The 17803-nt window shown below is 36.7% G+C and overlaps 2 protein-coding genes across 3 annotated transcripts; both read left to right on the forward strand.

Moving 5' to 3' along the window:
* LOC103710956 (uncharacterized) lies at nt 1-740 on the forward strand. The gene has a single exon (XM_008796898.4). The coding sequence runs from the start codon at nt 151-153 to the stop codon at nt 586-588; it is 438 nt and encodes a 145-aa protein (XP_008795120.2). The 5' UTR covers nt 1-150; the 3' UTR covers nt 589-740.
* Nucleotides 741-4548: 3808 nt separating this feature from the next.
* CYP721A1 (cytochrome P450, family 721, subfamily A, polypeptide 1) lies at nt 4549-16689 on the forward strand. 2 transcript variants are annotated; one of them, XM_088715242.1, is made up of 5 exons: nt 4549-5136; nt 10230-10474; nt 11741-11928; nt 11998-12098; nt 16084-16689. In XM_088715242.1, exons 1-5 carry the CDS (start codon nt 4645-4647, stop codon nt 16498-16500), a joined length of 1443 nt encoding a protein of 480 aa, XP_088571368.1. In that variant the 5' UTR covers nt 4549-4644; the 3' UTR covers nt 16501-16689. The 2 variants fall into 2 exon arrangements, with proteins under 2 accessions (XP_088571368.1, XP_008795121.2); XM_008796899.5 differs by having other exon boundaries at nt 4551-5136; nt 11741-12098.
* Nucleotides 16690-17803: the final 1114 nt, after the last annotated feature.

The following is a 17803-nucleotide window of genomic DNA, read 5'->3' on the forward strand; positions in this document are numbered from 1 at the left end:
AATCCTCCCCTTTCGGAGGAGGAAGAAGAAGAGAAGGGGAAAGTGGAACAGAAAGATCTCCTACCATTTCCCCGATCCCCTTCTCTCTCCAAATTTAGTCATCATTTCTTTTAATCCTTGAAAAGATCCGGTCTTTCCGACAGCGCCGCCATGGGAACCGAGATCCTCCGCCCACAGGACTGCCTCAACCGCCGCTCTCCGACTCTCTTCCCCCGCCGGAAACCCAATCCCCGCCCCTTCTCGAAGTCGGCACCGAAACGCCGAGAGGGCTCTCCGAAGCCGGCGAAGACCGCTGGCGGTGAGGCGAAGAAGAAAGGTGGGGCTGTGGAGCTCTTCGCGGTGGCCGCTGGAGGGTGGGATCCGGCGGTGCTCGGGACGGGGAGGTTGGGGCCGGACCCGGACATGATCCCCAGAGAGGTTCGGCTGAGGGTGGCGGAGGTGTACGCGGGCGCGGGGTTCGCTATCTCGCCATCGCCAACGTCGCTGCCGCTGCCGAGCTTTTCGGGAAGGTCATTGTCGTCGCCGGCGATTGTCCCCGTCGACGACTCGGCCACGAGAGATCTCAGGCGACTGCTCCGACTGGAATGATATGCATGTAATACATACTTGGTGGGGGGCAATTCATGTAAAAAAATGAAGGAAATTTAGAGATCGGGTTAACTTTCTTTTCGAGAATTCCGTGAGATATATCTTTTAGAAAAATGGAGAAAAATCGTCTATAATTTGAAGGGGAAAAAAGATAAGCTAGATTGAATAATACATGCTTATCAGTGTGGGCGTTTGTATATTAAAATTAAATTTGAAACTCTACCATGTTTTTTATATAAATAAATAGACTAGTAACTTGGTAGCTAAGACCTTAATAGAGATGCCTCCTCGTTTTTCTAATCTATGATGTATTTGTGGGATGTTAATTATTCTAATCTAATGAATTGTGGCTTACGCATGGATATAGGCAGAAGTAGAAGGTGCGGTTGAAGAGATGGGAGTGGATTTCGTTTATGATGGTTCATTTGAAAATAATGGTTGCTTTTTAAGTAGTTGATCCCCAACAAAACTTGTGGACAGATGGTTACTTTTTCTTAAACTAATCATTGAGATTGCTTGTGTTTGTGGTTTAGCATCTTAGCTTCAATTTGAAGATTCCTGAAGCCTATAATGGAGGACCCTATATCGAGGATGCCTTTTTTTAATTAAAAGATCATACTTTGAAGTCGTGGAATTCAGGGCAACATCTTCCAACAATTGATTCGAAAGGAAATAAAGAATGTTGCTGCTAGAATTTGAGTGCAGGTCGGTCTCCGCCTGAGGTACGTTGAGGTTAGCCGGAATCGAGGTGGAAAGCAGGTTAGCTAAGAGAATGCTAAGGATTCTGCGTTGCGGATCCGAAGGGTAAGTATAACCTGCAAAGAAATACTCTTGTCAAAAAGTTTTTCATGAAAAACCCTCTGATACTTAAGTCGGTAGAGATCTAGAGCAGCAGTGGGAGAAATAGAGAGAGCTAGGGTGAGAGATTGCTCGAGAGAGAATGTGGGAGCTAGAGAATATTTATCTGAGGGTCCCTCGATCACCCCTATATATAAGAAGGGGTGAATGTTCGTTACTTTATCCGTCGGGAGGCACAATAATTGCATGGTACCGGTTTCACGTGATATATCCACGATGTTAATTACATTGATTGTGCATTTATGGCCGAGCTGGATCGACTATTGTCGAGACTATAAATGTGGCTCCGATGATTTATGGCATTACTTTTGGACTCAACCAACCAAAATGGCACGTCGGCCAATACTAAGGTCATTCACCTCGGTCAAGGTTGAGGTCAAGGAGATCGGAGTAATCTGAGGTTAGAATGATCCATATTCTCTCCATCAGTTATCCCCTACTTTCTAGGTTAAATTGAATTTTAGTTCCAGCAATGAAAATTATACTATCATTCAGACCGAGGATGAAGCATCTAGAAGTAGGTATTAATGTGCTAGTTGATTTGTTCAAAGCGTCACCATTTTGGCACGAATTTTTGGGCAATAATGGGTTTTTTAAAGCCATTTAAAGTAGCGATCTGTATGAGTTGCTTGTGCCATATCTCGAGCTGACACGTGGTTGAATCAGCTCAGGCAACTGAACTGTAGCTTTAATTTGAGTCATTCTTAAATCTATAAAAGGTGCGATCTGGATGAGTTGCTTGTGCCATATCTCAAGCTGACATGTGGTTGAATCAGCTCGAGCCTGAGCACTTCGGCTCAAGCCAGTTCGAGCTCGTCAGCTCAAGTCGAATTGAGCTCTTCAGCTTAAGCCACTATGACTTCCACATCAAGTTCCTTAGCCCAGACTCTTCCAACCTCCGCTCCTGAGGTCCACATTCTAAGGTGGTCTGTTAAGGCTTCCGACTCAGCCTTGAAGACTCCTTGGGCTGCCAAGGGCATGGTTTGCACCATGCAGCTCCACATCGACAAGACTATGCTACAAGCGCTCCATGTGCCTCTTGACGGATAAGGCAACAGACATTCACCCCAACCTATATATAGGGGTGAGTAGAGGACCCTTAGGTAAGTATTGTCTAGCTCCCACTTTCTCTCTCAAGCACTCTCCTGCTCTAGCTCTTTCTCTCTCTTTTTCTGTTGTTGCTCTAGATCTTTGCTGACTAAGCATTGGAGGGTCCCTTGCCAGAAACCTTGCGGCAAGAGAACTTCTTTGCAAGTCGTACTTACTCTCTGGATTTGCAGCGCAGAATCCCTAGCATTTTCTCTACCGACTTGCTTTCCACCTCAGTTCCAGCTGACCTCAATATACCTTGGCCAGAGACCAACCTGAACTCAAATTCTAGCATCAACAAGAGTCATTCTCCAATCAAATGGATCTACAATCAATCAAGCATTTGTATCTAAGAAATGCGCGCCTCGACTCCTTTCTTGCTTCCCATGAGGCACATGAGCAAGATCACAACTCTTGAAAATTCTTCAAGCCAGTTTTGTAACTTCATAATTACTCCAATATTGAAGAAATCTGCTTCTTTTGCAATAGCAGTCAAACTATATTAGTGATACCCAAGTCTAGTACAAACTGAAGGCCCTTGCTTGTAGCTAATGCTTCAATGTGTTCAAAAGATCTCGCAATATCATTCTCTGACAACCCTGTACTGAATTCTTGAGTAACTCCTGACAACAATCCTGTTCTCGCGAATGCTTCATTTGTAAATATTGAACCATCAACATTGACTTTGTAGTAGTTAGAACAAGATTTTCAATGAGTTGGCAGAGTACTCTATTGGACTACTTCAAAATCTTGAGTTCTCAGAAAGTTACTCAATAAATTCTCAGCCATGGTTGATATGTACAATGAATCCTCATACTTTCCTCTGAAAATTGTCATTTTGACCTTCCAAATTGCCCTAGTTGTTATCCTGAAAATGTCAATCCTCTCTATCAACCTGTTCGTACATCTCTGGAAAATTGTAGTCTCTATTTGGCAGCCACACGTCACAATGTTCTTTACATTTAATTTCCTCTTCACCAGATTATCTCTTGTAGGTACGATATCTCTAAAAGCTTTCCAAAAGAAATAATTTTACTTTATTTGAGACATCAAGTTTCCCAATGAGTTGCCAAATTATAATGACAGCTTCCATGCCCACCTGAACTTGATGATTTATTAGCTGAACCCTTTTCCAAATTCCATACGACATGATTAGCACTTTTAACTGTAAATTGCCCAGATCAAGTGAAATGCCATGGAATATGATCTTCAGGCAGCCAAGTGCCGAAAGGAATTTTTGTAACTAATTTAGATTAATGAGGTAAGAAAACATTGTGAATCAATCATCATTCATCCAATTGCTTCGAGTCTTATCAACTTTGCATTCTGTACCAGGAGTTTTCTGAGGTGACAATGAATATGTTGAGTGGAAGATGAATTTGGCTTCTGTTGAAAAACATTCACAATGGTTATCCATTAGCTATCATCTTTGGGTCCCACCCTATGACTATGAAAAATATTTGAAGTGAATATATTTGTTTAATTTTTTACAAGTGCCCAAAGGAATTTTTGTAACTAATTTAGATTAATGAGGTAAGAAATCATTGTGAATCAATCATCATTCATCCAATTGCTTCGAGTCTTATCAACTTTGCATCTGTACCAGGAGTTTTCTGAGGTGAGACCACTTTAAAAGTAAGAAGTGTAGGCTGCCGCTTATCTCTCCATATCATAAATTGACTCGCTATTTTCTGCTTACCAACAAATCCATTCCTCCAAAAGCACTTTTTGCCTTCCCGAAATGCCTATCCATGAGCATGAAGGATTACGACTAAGAGGAAGTTGAAAGAGAATAATTTGGAAAGTGTTTTAGCTCATAGACTCTGAAAACAATGAATTATGATTTTGGAGAAGTCTCCAAGGGAGGATTCGTTTCCTTTTTGGCATTTGAACCCGCTTAAGCTGTTTTACTTTGGTCCGACCAAGATGTCAAGCCAACATGACGCCCCTACCTTCTAAATATTGTCGCATCTTTTTAAGATACGTTAGTCTCTAAATTTGGTCTCTGCTGCTCGTGTGTTATAAAAAAAAGCCCCTCCACGAATCCTCTTTAATCTCCGTCCTTTGTTCCCACCCATCATCTCAAACCCACTCCCGTTTCGTCCAAAAATGCCTCCTTTCGCCTTTTTCACCTTTCCTCCACTCCTTTACCTCCTCTACCGCTCCTTCTATTCCCTCCTGTGGATCCCTTACCGCACCCAGCTCCACTTCCGCCGCCAGGGCGTCCGCGGCCCACCCCGCCGCCTCCTCTCCGGCAACGCCGCCGACGTCCGCGACCTCATCGCGAGGGCCCAGGCGGCGCCGCTGCCGGCGTTCCGCCACCACGACGTCGCCGGCCGGGTCGTGCCTCATTACCGCGAGTGGTCGGCCCGGTTCGGCCGGACCTTGGTATTCTGGTTCGGGCCGCAGCCGAGGCTGGCGATCGCGGAGCCGGAGCTGGTCCGGGCGGTCCTGACGGACTCGACCGGGCGGTTCGAGAAGGTGGGGTTCAACCCGGTGGCGAAGCAGCTGTTCGGGGACGGGCTGCCGGGGCTGAAGGGGAGGAAGTGGGCCCGCCACCGGAGAGTCATCGCCCCGGCGTTCAACATGGAGCGAGTCAAGGTTGGTGCGTCGATCCCTGTCTTCCTCCAGCTCTTTCTTCTTCTTCTTCTTTTTCTCGAATATTATACACAAGTTAGAGACAGCCAGGCAGATGCTGACATTGGTGTCGTTTTCTGGCCCATGGTCGTGCTGCGGACTGTGGGCGGGGCTACAAGGTGAAGTTCACCAAAAGTCACACTGATGTTGAAATCATGAATATGTTAAGAAGGGGTGGAAACAACTCAATCTTGATGGAATCAGGTTCAAGCTTGATTTGGTTAAGTTTGAATTGAGCTTGGTTCAAGCTTGTTGTGATGTCCATTGTTTTACAAGAAACAAGGCATTGGATTGTCCATTTGATGGTGATCTTCGAGGAATTGAGCACACCAATAGGGAAACTCTGTTCCCATCTTCTTCTTGATCTTTCTCACATGGCTAAAACGAAACTCTGTTCCCATCTTCTTTCACAAACATCTCCAAAAAGTGACTCATGAATTTTATGTTCTGGCTGGAAGAAAAAAGACCCTGAGAGGTCCTTTTCTTTTAAAATCCCATGGGGGATGGACCTCGTGAATCCTTTGCACTCCTCCCTCTCTCACCCTTCCCTTCCTTCCCCCATTGCTTTCTCTCTAGGTAATCCTTCTCGATTTTCGCAGGAAATTCCCAAGACAGGCCTTGAGTGGATTAAGGCTGAAATATGATGGGATCTATAGACAATTGCAACGTTGGTGCTACTTTGGACATTGTTCAAACACTTCGAAGAACATCTTTCCTAAGCACTAAGTGCAGCACCAGTATCTAGCTTATAGACAACACATGGCGTCACTACCTTGTGGCTCACATGTCATTAACAGGATGTGAGTATTGGTGCCATTTGACATGGGTGTGTTTAGTATTGCTTATTGAATATTGAGTTATTTTGCCAAGTAGAGTGGACTATGACTTTGATATTGGAAATTTTCCCCTAAGCTTTCTATTTTTAAACTAGCTGCACCTATTTCAAAATTGCGGCTTATCTCCAAAATACATAACTTAAATCCATTATATAGTTAATTTGTCTGGTCTGGTAACAAGGATAGGTATTAAAACAAGCAATCTCATGAAAATAATATTATAATGATTAAGTAATTATATAGACTCCTATTTGGTTTTAACTTTTGAAGTTTGAGAAGAAGAGACATTTTTTGTAACTCCACTAATGTTGTCTAAGAAATGTGAAATTTGCTAATTGTTTTTCTTCAATTTAATGACTGATAATTTGTTGTAACAAAAGAATTGCTTCTTGTTTAGGGGATCTGTACAATTATTACTGATGTAGAAACTGAAAAGGATGTATCAAAGCTAAGATCAAGGTAAAAATATCTGTACACACATATACACATATTTGGGATGAGATCTCAGTCCAAGTTTTGATGTGCATAATGAGTTGGCTCAAAAATGATGAGAATCTGAGCTCTAAAGGCATTTCTTTTTAATGTCAAAGAGTTAAGTCTTCATGGTTTGATCCATGGTTCTGACTGTATATAAATAGGTCATTATTAGGAATGTTGGGGGGCTGAACCATGGGATTGATTTTGTATTGCTTTAACCTTGGTTCTGTAGTTTGGTCTATTTAAATGTTGGATATGCCTAATGCAAATTAGGCTTCTTAATGCCCCTAATTTTAGATACTTGCATATATTAGGTATTCTGATTACCAGTTAGGATAAGTTGCATCATGTGTTTGCAAGCAAATAAGCTGGAATGAAGGTATGAATTTTGACAATAACCATCTAAGATTATAACTAAGATCTACAAATTCCTGAGGTATTAAACAAGTTTAAATGCTAAGTTTCCGTAAAAGAACTTAACAACAAGGCATTAACTTTGTTTTCTCATACAATTCAATAGCCATGATTCCTAAACTGCATACCTAGTCTGATTATTCTTCTAGTCTCCGCTAACCGATTAGCTGCACATTCATTTATTACTTTGGAAGATAACAAAAAATATATATATATATATTTTGTTTTTAAAAAATCTTTGATAATCTGTGTGTCTCAATTGAAGCTTTTTTTTCTTCACCGTTTAGTATTACTTCTCTATGGAACTTGAGAACATTGTGGCTTTTATAAAATTGACTCTCTTAAAGAACTTGACAATCTCTTGCACCATCAAAACTTTCGTACCATCTCGCAACAAAGATGTACTTCTTGTTGCTTTTTGTCAAAAGCTACAAATGCAACTGCAGACTATAATCACAGGACTATTATAATGATGTCTTTGCTAGCATTTCTTGTGACTTTATTAAGATATGTATCTTCATTAGGCTTGTGAGCTAATTATATGCAAGTGATTATCAACTAAAGAACTATTGTTATGAACTTATGAATATCCTTGCATTTCCTCTGCCCTAGCAGTTTTGTATGTTGGTATACAGGACCACAAATATTTCTTTTAAAATACCTATCTGAATTTTTTGAAAAATTATAAAATAGCTTTTGATCTTTCTGTAACATAATATGTTGCCACAACTACATCAAAAAATTATTTAAAATTTAAATGCAATTAAACTGGATGCATCACAACTTGGGTAATAGTGCAGTTTAAACTTTAACAATCTATCATTCATCAGCATCCTATCTTTTACTTCTTTCCATAGAGCTTTGATGAATCCTTCATTGGCTCTTTCCATTTCTTTTTACCTCCAAACCTCATGTATATTTAGCTAGTTTAATATCACATCCGTCTGAATCTTTTGTCGTTCTTGCTAATTGAGGGAAAACTCCATAATCTGAAATCCATAATAGAAGTATCATAAGGTCTACCAAAATGGAGGTAAACCCTTTTGCCATAACCTTTCTTGGTATTAGTAATGCTACTAAGAGAGACTTGATGAAGCTAAAAATTTATGAAAGTAGCTAAGTCTACTACCCTACCAGAATCAATTTAGAGGGAGTATTTTAGATGTCTTATTGGATGTCCTAAATAAGTCCAAGTTTGATGGTTTGATGTACCAAGATATTATATACAATTTTTGGTATATAAGTTAATATCTTAATATCATAATGCATGTAAAGGTTGAATTTTTGATAGCTAATTCTAGAAATTTATAAGAAATAACTATGGGGTGAGCACATTCAATGAAAAAAATATGACTAAACATTTTGAAGTCATTCAAGAGTAGAAATTGGATTATGATGAATTTTGGAATTTAGCAAGAAATCATCAACTCAGTGTATGGGTAAATATGTTGAAATTCAAACCTTCTAAGTTCTGACATTGAATTGTTTATTTTTTAGAGAATATCTATGTCGTAGATCCTGAGATGACTTAAAAGTTATGTGGGGGCCATGGATGAGCAGTATACAACTAAAAATTGTGATACATGCATGACCCTATTCAACCATATATCATGGAAACAAAAAAGTGAAGAATATATCAGCTGAAAGGATACTTTACCACTTCATACACATTTTCCTATTTCAGCTTTAATTAAAATTTATGATTTTCTTTCTGTCATTAGTCTTATATGCCTTATTTCTCCTTCTCCATTTTACTTTTGAGAACACCTCAAGAAGATCTATCTTATGAGAAGATGATGTCAAGATTGATTTTTCCAATTTATAGCTTAAGCCATAAATTTAGGATTTTGCATTTCCATCTCTATACCCTTACGCTCATTGCTAAGGTTGACGGTCAAGTCTTCAAGTTTGTTCAATCGTTACAGATTCCAGTCCACTTAATGGTAGTTATTAGTTCTTATGTTTGTTAAGTTTAATGCATGTCTGAGCCTAGTGATTTAACTGCTCAGATAAAGAAGAGATTAGTAAATTCATCTTCATGTGTATGGTTTAAATGAAGATTAACGGCATGTTGATATGGTAGATATATATGAATGGTGCATAATTGCCATGTTGAATCATGGGTGTTTGTATGACGATATGTTTACACTATTTTCATTGTTGTAAACTTTTATTTCAATGAAAATCTAGGATATGAGTAATTTGATTCCAAAATAAGTTTCGATGAAATCATGGTTTCAGAAATTGTTGAAATGGGCTGGCATCATAGTATGCCATACCGGCCCAAACCGAACAAGACGGAGCATACCATATTGTACCAGTTTGGTACCGATATCTGGTGCGGGTGGCGTGCCGACACTCGGTAAGCCAAAAAAATTTCGTACCATACCGTACCAACACTATGCTAGTGCGGCATCGGTACGAGATCCAGTACCGAGATGGTGAACCTTGGCTGGCATGATTGGTACGATATATTCTTGCGCAAAATCGAAATTGTTACAAATGTTGGAAAATTGAAATAGCTGTACCGATATGTACCAGCCGTGCCAGTGTGTATTGGTCCATACCAGAGCATACTAGCGGTGCTTACCGGCCAAACCGTCCGTATCGGTTGGTGCTGCTAGTTTTTCATGTTTTGGAATATATTACTTTCAGTATGTACTGTCGGTACCAGTATCGTACCATTACAAGGGTAAAATGGTAGGGGGTTTGGTACTGGTATTTAAAATCTTGGATGAGATCGAAGTAGTGAAGGTGGTTGGCATAGAAGAATTCCATAATTTCAGATATCCTAAATTATTTACCTTTCCATAGGCAAAAATGATGGATTCATGTTGTTAAAGTTATGTGATTATATAATAGATATTTAACTTTGTGATTGTTATGAGTTTCCTATTTCATAAAGTTCCAACACCTATGTCACATTTGATTTATATGATTTCTTTAAAATCTTTAATTTGCATAAGAAAAGCTATAGTTTATTCTAATATTAACAAAGCTTATATAAGTTTATGTAGAAAAAGACCTTTATTTATCTTTGGCTTCATGCACTTGACCTGTATGTGGAGTTGAGGCATCTGTATGAAGAAGTTTTGAATTTTAATGCATAGTTAGTCCCTCGAATTTATGTTTTTTAGCCTTTCTTATTACCTAAGTTGACTAGGTCTGCTTTCTGTTTAGCAATAGATTACTTATGTCCATATGAACTCCTGTGAACTTGATTACTATAATCAATAGGAACATTGAATCTATTTTTAATTCCATATTTTTCTGAAAGTTGAATGTTAAGGCATTTTAACTTGAGAATTTAATAATTCTTTTTTTTTTTAGTCTTGGATACCTGCAATTGCCTCTAGCACATCAACTATGTTAGAGAAATGGGAGGTGCAAGGTGGCAGTAGCTCTGAATTTGAGGTAGAAGTGAATAAAGAATTCCACACTTTTACAGCAGATGTCATATCTCAAGTTGCTTTTGGAAGTAGCTACAAGGAGGGAAAGCGAATATTCCAATTGCAAGAAGAACAAATGCTTCTCGTTTCTCTTGCATTAAGAACTGTCTACATTCCAGGGTTCAGGTGCTTTATCTTTAACTAGCTATATCTATTTTGTTTTATTTAGAAAGCATAACAGGATTTACTTTCCTCAATTTTTGTCTGTCCAAACAAAAAATATTTTGGTGCTTTATTTGGATGAGACCAGGAAAGTAGCAAATGGATTTGACTAAACTTTGTCCTTAACAAATTTGAAGTTACAACTTTGGCTAGAGAGGAACCAATATTTGTAGTGCCATGTTTTAGTCATTGGTCACTTATATTAAATCAACATAAAATAAGTTTCTTTTATCGATTTTAACAATTCTAGAGCAAATATAGGATACCAGAAGTGTATGTAGACTAGCCATTAAGACTGTAGCTTTTTCTTTTTTTCTTTTTTCCTGATAAAAGGCTGTAGAAATGTTTTAAAAATAGTCATTAAGATTTAGCTCAAAATTTAGATCATCATTGATGACCAGAGGGTTTCAGCTAAGGTTTTGGAACTCGGTTCCAGTAAAGTTCTGGTTCTGGTTTTGAGTTATCTAGGATCATATGTAGTTAGGGTAGTTCTAGGATTAAATGGAATTGTATTAATTATTGAAGCTCAATGCTTTAAATAGGTCACAGGAATGTACCACCTTTTAAGTCTAAGTACCAAACATCACTCGGTCAAGCATAAACTAACAAGTCCAATACATAAAAGTATTAAATTAAGGAATTTTTGTATACATACCTGTGTAAAAGTGACTAATTGCGTATTTATCCTTGCTAAGGTCTGCCGAACCAGGCCGAACCACGCAGTTCGGGCAATAGCAAGCTGCTTTGGTGCGAAACTGGGTCGATTTGCCCTGTAATTTCGATTCCGGCCACAAACTGACATCATTTAATTAGGATATTTCTAATTACTGTTTTGTGTATAAGTTGACAATTGGTGTTTGTTTGATCAATTTGTTTCTATAGATGTTAAAGGAATGGGTATTAACTCTTGAGTGCTTGGATTATTTCCTATGTGAGCTAGATTTTGTATGGAAATTTTCGTGTGTTTATTAACATTGTTCTTTATGAGTATGGTTTATACATGCAAGTAACCACTTTCAATAATGCTAGAATAACATTTATAGAATTTTTTCAAAAATCTTTTTATTATTGCTTTCTATTAAAATTTGATGGATTATGTTAATGAAAGCCATGAATGATGGCATTATTTAAAAAAGAATCGACAGTAAAGCAACATTGTGTAACTATATTGGAAGCAAGTCTTTTAACTTTCTGATTTGACAAGAAGATGACATTTTCCTTTTATCACAGGTTCATTCCTACAAAAAAGAACAGAAAAAGATGGGGCTTAAATAAGGAAATTCGGAAATCATTACAGAAACTGATTCAGGCCAATTGGAATGAGTGTGAGAATTCTAAAAACTTACTTGGTCTGATGATTTCAGCTCATAAGAATGATGGAGAAGAGAAAATGGAACTTGAAGAAATCATAGATGAGTGTAAGGCATTTTACTTTGCTGGGAAGGAAACAACTGCTAACTTTTTGACATGGGTGATACTTCTTCTAGCATTGCATCAAGATTGGCAAAAGAAGGTGCGAGACGAGGTCATTTGTGTTTGTAGCAACCATAAATATCCAAATGCGGATGATCTGGTGAATCTAAAAATTGTAAGTTCTGTCACTTTCTGTAGATAGAAATAGAATAATAATTTATAACATCTAAATTGATAAGTCATATTATACGATAGCAATCATGGGTCCTACTATCAATTTTCACCCAAGTGAAAGATGCTGGCATTATTCTCAACTCAAAATTGCATCTTTGTCCTAAATTAGAACTTTGCTTTCCATTATAAGCGACTAATTTTATATTAAGGTCTTGACATGGTTTAAAAGTACATATGAGTGTTAAAAATTTCAAATGGCTAAGGCATGATTTTAGTAGAAGAATTAGCAGAACAAGCAAATGCAGATGAATATGAACTCAACCTTAGGCTAACTGAGGTTTTAGTTGGATTTCTTATAAGAATAAATTTTATATGTTATATATGATAGTTGCTATAATACTTAATTAATCTTAAGTTCCTACTTTAAGCCAAGTCATCCAAAAAGATTAAATGTATCTAAATTTCTAAACCTTGTCATGGACATTACTTCTAGTCTATGCTTCACAATGTTTATGAAAAGCATCTAATTAATCTCCACATATCCTCTATTCATGCTTCTACTAAGCATTCTACAAATTACTAAGGCCCCGTTTGGGGAGCTGTTGGTAGTAGAGCTTTTAGAAGTAGAGCTTTCTGAAGTAAAGCTTTTATAAAAAATTGTTTGATATTTGGTAACTACATTTCTAAAGTGTTGTGGCACTTTAACATGTGTTTGGTAAACAAACTGAGAAAGGACTTTTGGTATGACAAAATGACCATAAAGGACATTGCATAGTATTACACAACAGAGCATAATAAAATATAATATATATTAATACATAAATATATAATATAGTATAATATTACTATAATGTAATATAATATTATTATAATATAGTAATATAATATTGTACACTATAGCATAATAATTTAATATAATATTAAATTATATAACATAACATATTAATGTATTATGATATAATGTAATATAATATTATATTTGTATTATAATACAATAACAAAGGTATAAAATATTATAATTATTGGCATAAATTAATTTTTCATAATATAACAAATATTAAATTATTTAACATAACATATTAATGTATTATGATATAATGTAATATAATATTATATTTATAGTATAATACAATAATAAAGGTATAAAATATTATAATTATTAGTGTAAATTAATTTTTCACCATCCTGCAGATTTTTAGGATTATAAAGGAATATTTTATGTAATTATTATATTTTATCACGGGTATTTTGGTCAAAAAAAGCTTTCCGACAGGCCTAAAAGTGTTTTTCCGAAAAGCTTCAAAATGGAGCTTCTCACAAAAAGCTATTTTTAGTTTCTTGAAAAAGCTAAAACAGCTTTCCGAAAATTTTACCAAACACCCCTATTTCATCCAAAAGTGTTTTGGGGCTTTTTGGCCCTCCAAAAGCTGTCCCAAACGGGGCCAAAGAGCCTTTTTTTTTTCCACCATGATTTATACGCTCTCTTCATAATCGTGATGTCTTGTATCTATACTTTAATCTAATGTATTATTATGGTGATATCAATCAAGTATGTATCGACTTCTAAAATGATAATGTCAAACATCACTAAAACTAACGAGGATGTTTTAAAATACTGCAATAATGCTGGCTTTAAATCATTGAGCAATAAAGAGGCCATATGAGCATGACATGAGCATGATGGAGAAGATTTCTGAAAAAATAGCAAGGAAAACCAAAAGAAATGAAAATAAGGTGCAACCTTAATATAAAACAAAGTGAAAAAGCTCTAAGATAACTTATCAATGTACGATACAGGCTAGAGACATCCACAGCAAGGAAAAAAAAATCTTGGACATTGGTTGACATCAAGAAGGTGCATAAAATTTTAAAGAAACACTTTGAACTTGAAGTAATGATAAGGTATTTGATGAAGCTCATTGTCTCTTCCAACATGGCTTTGAAAGAGTCCAATAAAAAAATTGCAATCTTGTGGCTAGCTTCAAACAACGCAGTGTGGCTTATTTTGTTATATGCAAGTGAAAGTTAAAATATGAGTTTGAGATGATTGAATAAAAGTTGGATTTTAAGTATTTGACATGGATTGGACTCTACTAAAAATTCCATTTAAAGTAATTCCATTGATTATGCATTTTCTTATATGCTCATAAATATTTCTTAAAATACATATGTCTTTGCTTTCTTCAATGCAATCTCATTTTAATGTCTTTTGTTTTTATGAAATAAAATCGAATAGATGACTTATATGAACGATATCCTAGTTGAGATTATGGAAAGGGTTATAGTGTTTTGGCTTAGGGTTTTTGGGAAAATAGCACCCTTGGCAAGTAAAGACCACTTGGAATAGAACTACCCTATAGTTACGAACAAGATTTATGTTGACGGGGGTTTGTAGCCAACATGGATAAAACCCATGATTATAGAAGGGTGTGAGAGATAAAACAAAATCATGATTCAAATGTTGAATAGATCCTGGGTCTTGTAAACCAGTTGCTCACTGTAGAGGCAATAAAATATTGAAATTTAAGATTATAATTGAATCCAGTAATGGAACATGATGAAGAGCAACAAATCACTAACAACTTATACTATCATAGTATAAGAGGATATTGAAGATAAATAGGTGATCGTTCACTTTGCATTTGATAAATTGAGCAAATACAAACAAACTTCTTAACTGGAAGACCCAAAATCTACCATCCTTGGCTTTGAAATCTCTCATGCACTCTTTCCTTCTTCAAATATCTCTACTTGATGAAAGTTCTTCAGCTTTTGAGATGATTGCTATCTCTCTCTTTCTCTCAATGTGTATGCTGAAATATCCTAATAAGCTAGGGGAATGTAGATTTTTATGGAGATGCACAGCTCTACTATAGGAATTCCTTTAGGCAGTCTACTATGTGTCCAGTACAAATTTTATCTTTGGTGAACTTTCGTAGAGAAACAGATTGCTGATGCAAGCATGTCCCATGAGGTTTGCCATCAGTGTTAATTAATTGAGCACATAGAATTACTGTTTTAAAAACCATAAGATCGGGTAATCATTCAAATTAAGAACAAAAGCTGATTGCTTTTTATTTCACCAGAATTAGAGCCATACGGCTCTATCCATTTATTCACCAGACTTGACTGTAAATGTGAGTTTTTTTTTTTCACTTCCAAAAAGGAAAAAAGTCAGTCGGGGTGACATGTCCTACCCATTACTTGTTACTGGTTGGATCAGGTCAAGACCTAGATTTCTGAAAACTTGTTAATAACCATTGAACTGAATGGTTCAACTGATCAATTGTTCAAACCTTCCGCTTCAATGAATCAGAGCTAGTCGATCATTTGAATACCAAATAGAAACAAATTCCGTCTCTCACTTCTCAAAGCCCCAACGAGGCTTTGTGGAGTTCAAAAAATGCCCTCTCCATCTCTCTCTGTCCCACTTGACAACAATCAATTATAACGAAGCAAGGTAGTTTATTGAAATAATCTTCTAATGTGCTTTAAATTAATGAATCCTTCATTTTCATAACTATAACAATTGAAAAATGTTTTTGTGGCTAAATCTTTTTTTGCAAATTTTGAATATTTAATTAGTTGTTCAATTCTGATATAAAAAATAAAGAATAACCATTACTTGTAACACTTCAAGATTTTTAACCTTTTATAAAATATCTTAATTTCAATAATAAGGAAAATGTTTTTGGGGTGCTCATTAGTTCATAACAGAAAGTCCCTTAAAGCCCATGTAATGCTGGCTTGGCAACTCGGTGCCAATCCCCTCATGTCGTGTAGCTGAGGATATTTTTCTGTGCACTAAATTGGTGATCCTGCCATTACTCTGATATCAATCTATATAGAAAAAATTCTGTTAATCAATTAACCCAAAGGAAGTTCCCTGTCTCATGGGAACATCAGTAAATGTTTTTATTATTAAATTATTAAGCTACAAGCTTTCTTCAAGTGGAAAGGTTCTTGCAATCTTATTATTTCAACAGGTGAGCATGGTGCTTAAGGAAACTCTCCGGCTGTATCCTCCGGCGGTAGCACTTCGTAGGCTAACCACCAAAGACACCAAGCTTGGGACTCTCGACATACCGGCAGGTACACAACTCTATATGCCTATAATCGCTATTCATCATGATGCTGCAGTCTGGGGTGCCGACGCCGATGAGTTCAACCCATTAAGATTTGCAGGGGGTGAAGGGCATCATCTTGGTTCCTTCATTCCATTTGGCCTTGGGCCTACCATATGTGTTGGCCAAAATCTGGCTATTGTTGAGGCTAAAGTAGCTCTTGCAATGATTCTCCAACGGTTTGAGTTTGTTGTTTCCCCTTCTTATGTTCACGCCCCCATGTTGCTGCTCACTGTTCAGCCTCAATATGGTGCTCAAGTTTTATTCAGGAAGATTTGAGTGATTATGTGCTCTTGGATGTGACTACGGAATTGAATTGGTATGTAAATAGTCCAAGTGCAAAAGAATGGCTAACTGCTTTGTTGAATGGCTTCAGCAGGGCCCACAGGTTTGTGACCATGTTGTTGTATATATCCCATGGCTTAGTCTCGGGACAAAAGCAAAAAAAAAAAAAAAACATTATAGCCAGCCTCATTGTACAAAATCTCTTCATTTTTTTTAAAAAAAAAATTACTCAATAACTTAATAAATACATGTTTATTATTATTATTATCATTTGATATAATAATAGGTACAATGTGCCTAAAAGAATTTTACTAAAGAAGGTTTAAGATGCAAGGGAGAACAGCAAAAGATATGGATGTAACCAACCATATAATTTGGATGTAACAAGATAATCTTTTGGTCAGTCACAATATCTTCATTGTATTTTTGGTGCAGAATTTACATTTTTTTTCTGTATGCAGTTTCTCAATTGTCCGCTCTGTCTTTGTTTTTTTTTTTTGTTCTAAACTGGCAATTGGCATGATATCTTTTATCCAAATATTTTCTCATATAAAGATTGAAAACATGCTTGAATTCCTTTCGATTGCTCGCAATATCTTCGTCGTATCATTGTGGCAGAACAATGCATTGGTGCGACTAAATAATAGACAACAGGAGGCATAGGGATGACCAAATCAAGGTCGGATTTATTAGGCAAACAAGCAGAATGGCTACTGAGTGGCTGGCTAAATTTAAAAATTTGACTACTACATTTTTCTAAGTTTTATATCAGAAGATTGAAAATTCCTTTTTTTTTTTTGGATTGCAGGTTCCAGAATTCAATATTACATTTTTTTCATTTTGACAATTTATTGAATCAATCTTATTAATCTTCATTGTGTCTTGCAAGCTAATCCAAGCTAATGCACTCTAATTGGAAGGAATCTTCCGCAAGTGTAGTTTCCAGGGTATTAAATATTTGGCATAACTTGTACATTTGATGTCACTATCCAACTTTGGACTTCTAAATCTTGTTACGGCAAATAACTTAAGGTCACCCTTGTTTTCTGGGTACCAGAACAGCCATGCAACTAGCTTGCCAATTGCAGAAAAGCAGTTGGAAACGTGGGAGTATGGAGTTCATCTGTGTTCCATAATGGATTCCAAGCCAAGGCTATGCTTGATGGAATAAGACTTTAGAATTATGGTGCCGTGTCTCTATCAATTGGCCTTGCTTCCCCCCATCATCTATTTCTGTGCCTTTGCTATCTCATTTTACCCAGTTACCATATTTCTTTGTTGATATTAGCTGGTATAA

The sequence above is a fragment of the Phoenix dactylifera genome, chromosome 2 (genome assembly GCF_051530095.1).
Source record: "Phoenix dactylifera cultivar Ajwa chromosome 2, Ajwa_hap1_PhDact_Kaust_v1.1, whole genome shotgun sequence".
In the NCBI taxonomy this organism is placed as follows: Eukaryota; Viridiplantae; Streptophyta; class Magnoliopsida; order Arecales; family Arecaceae; genus Phoenix; species Phoenix dactylifera.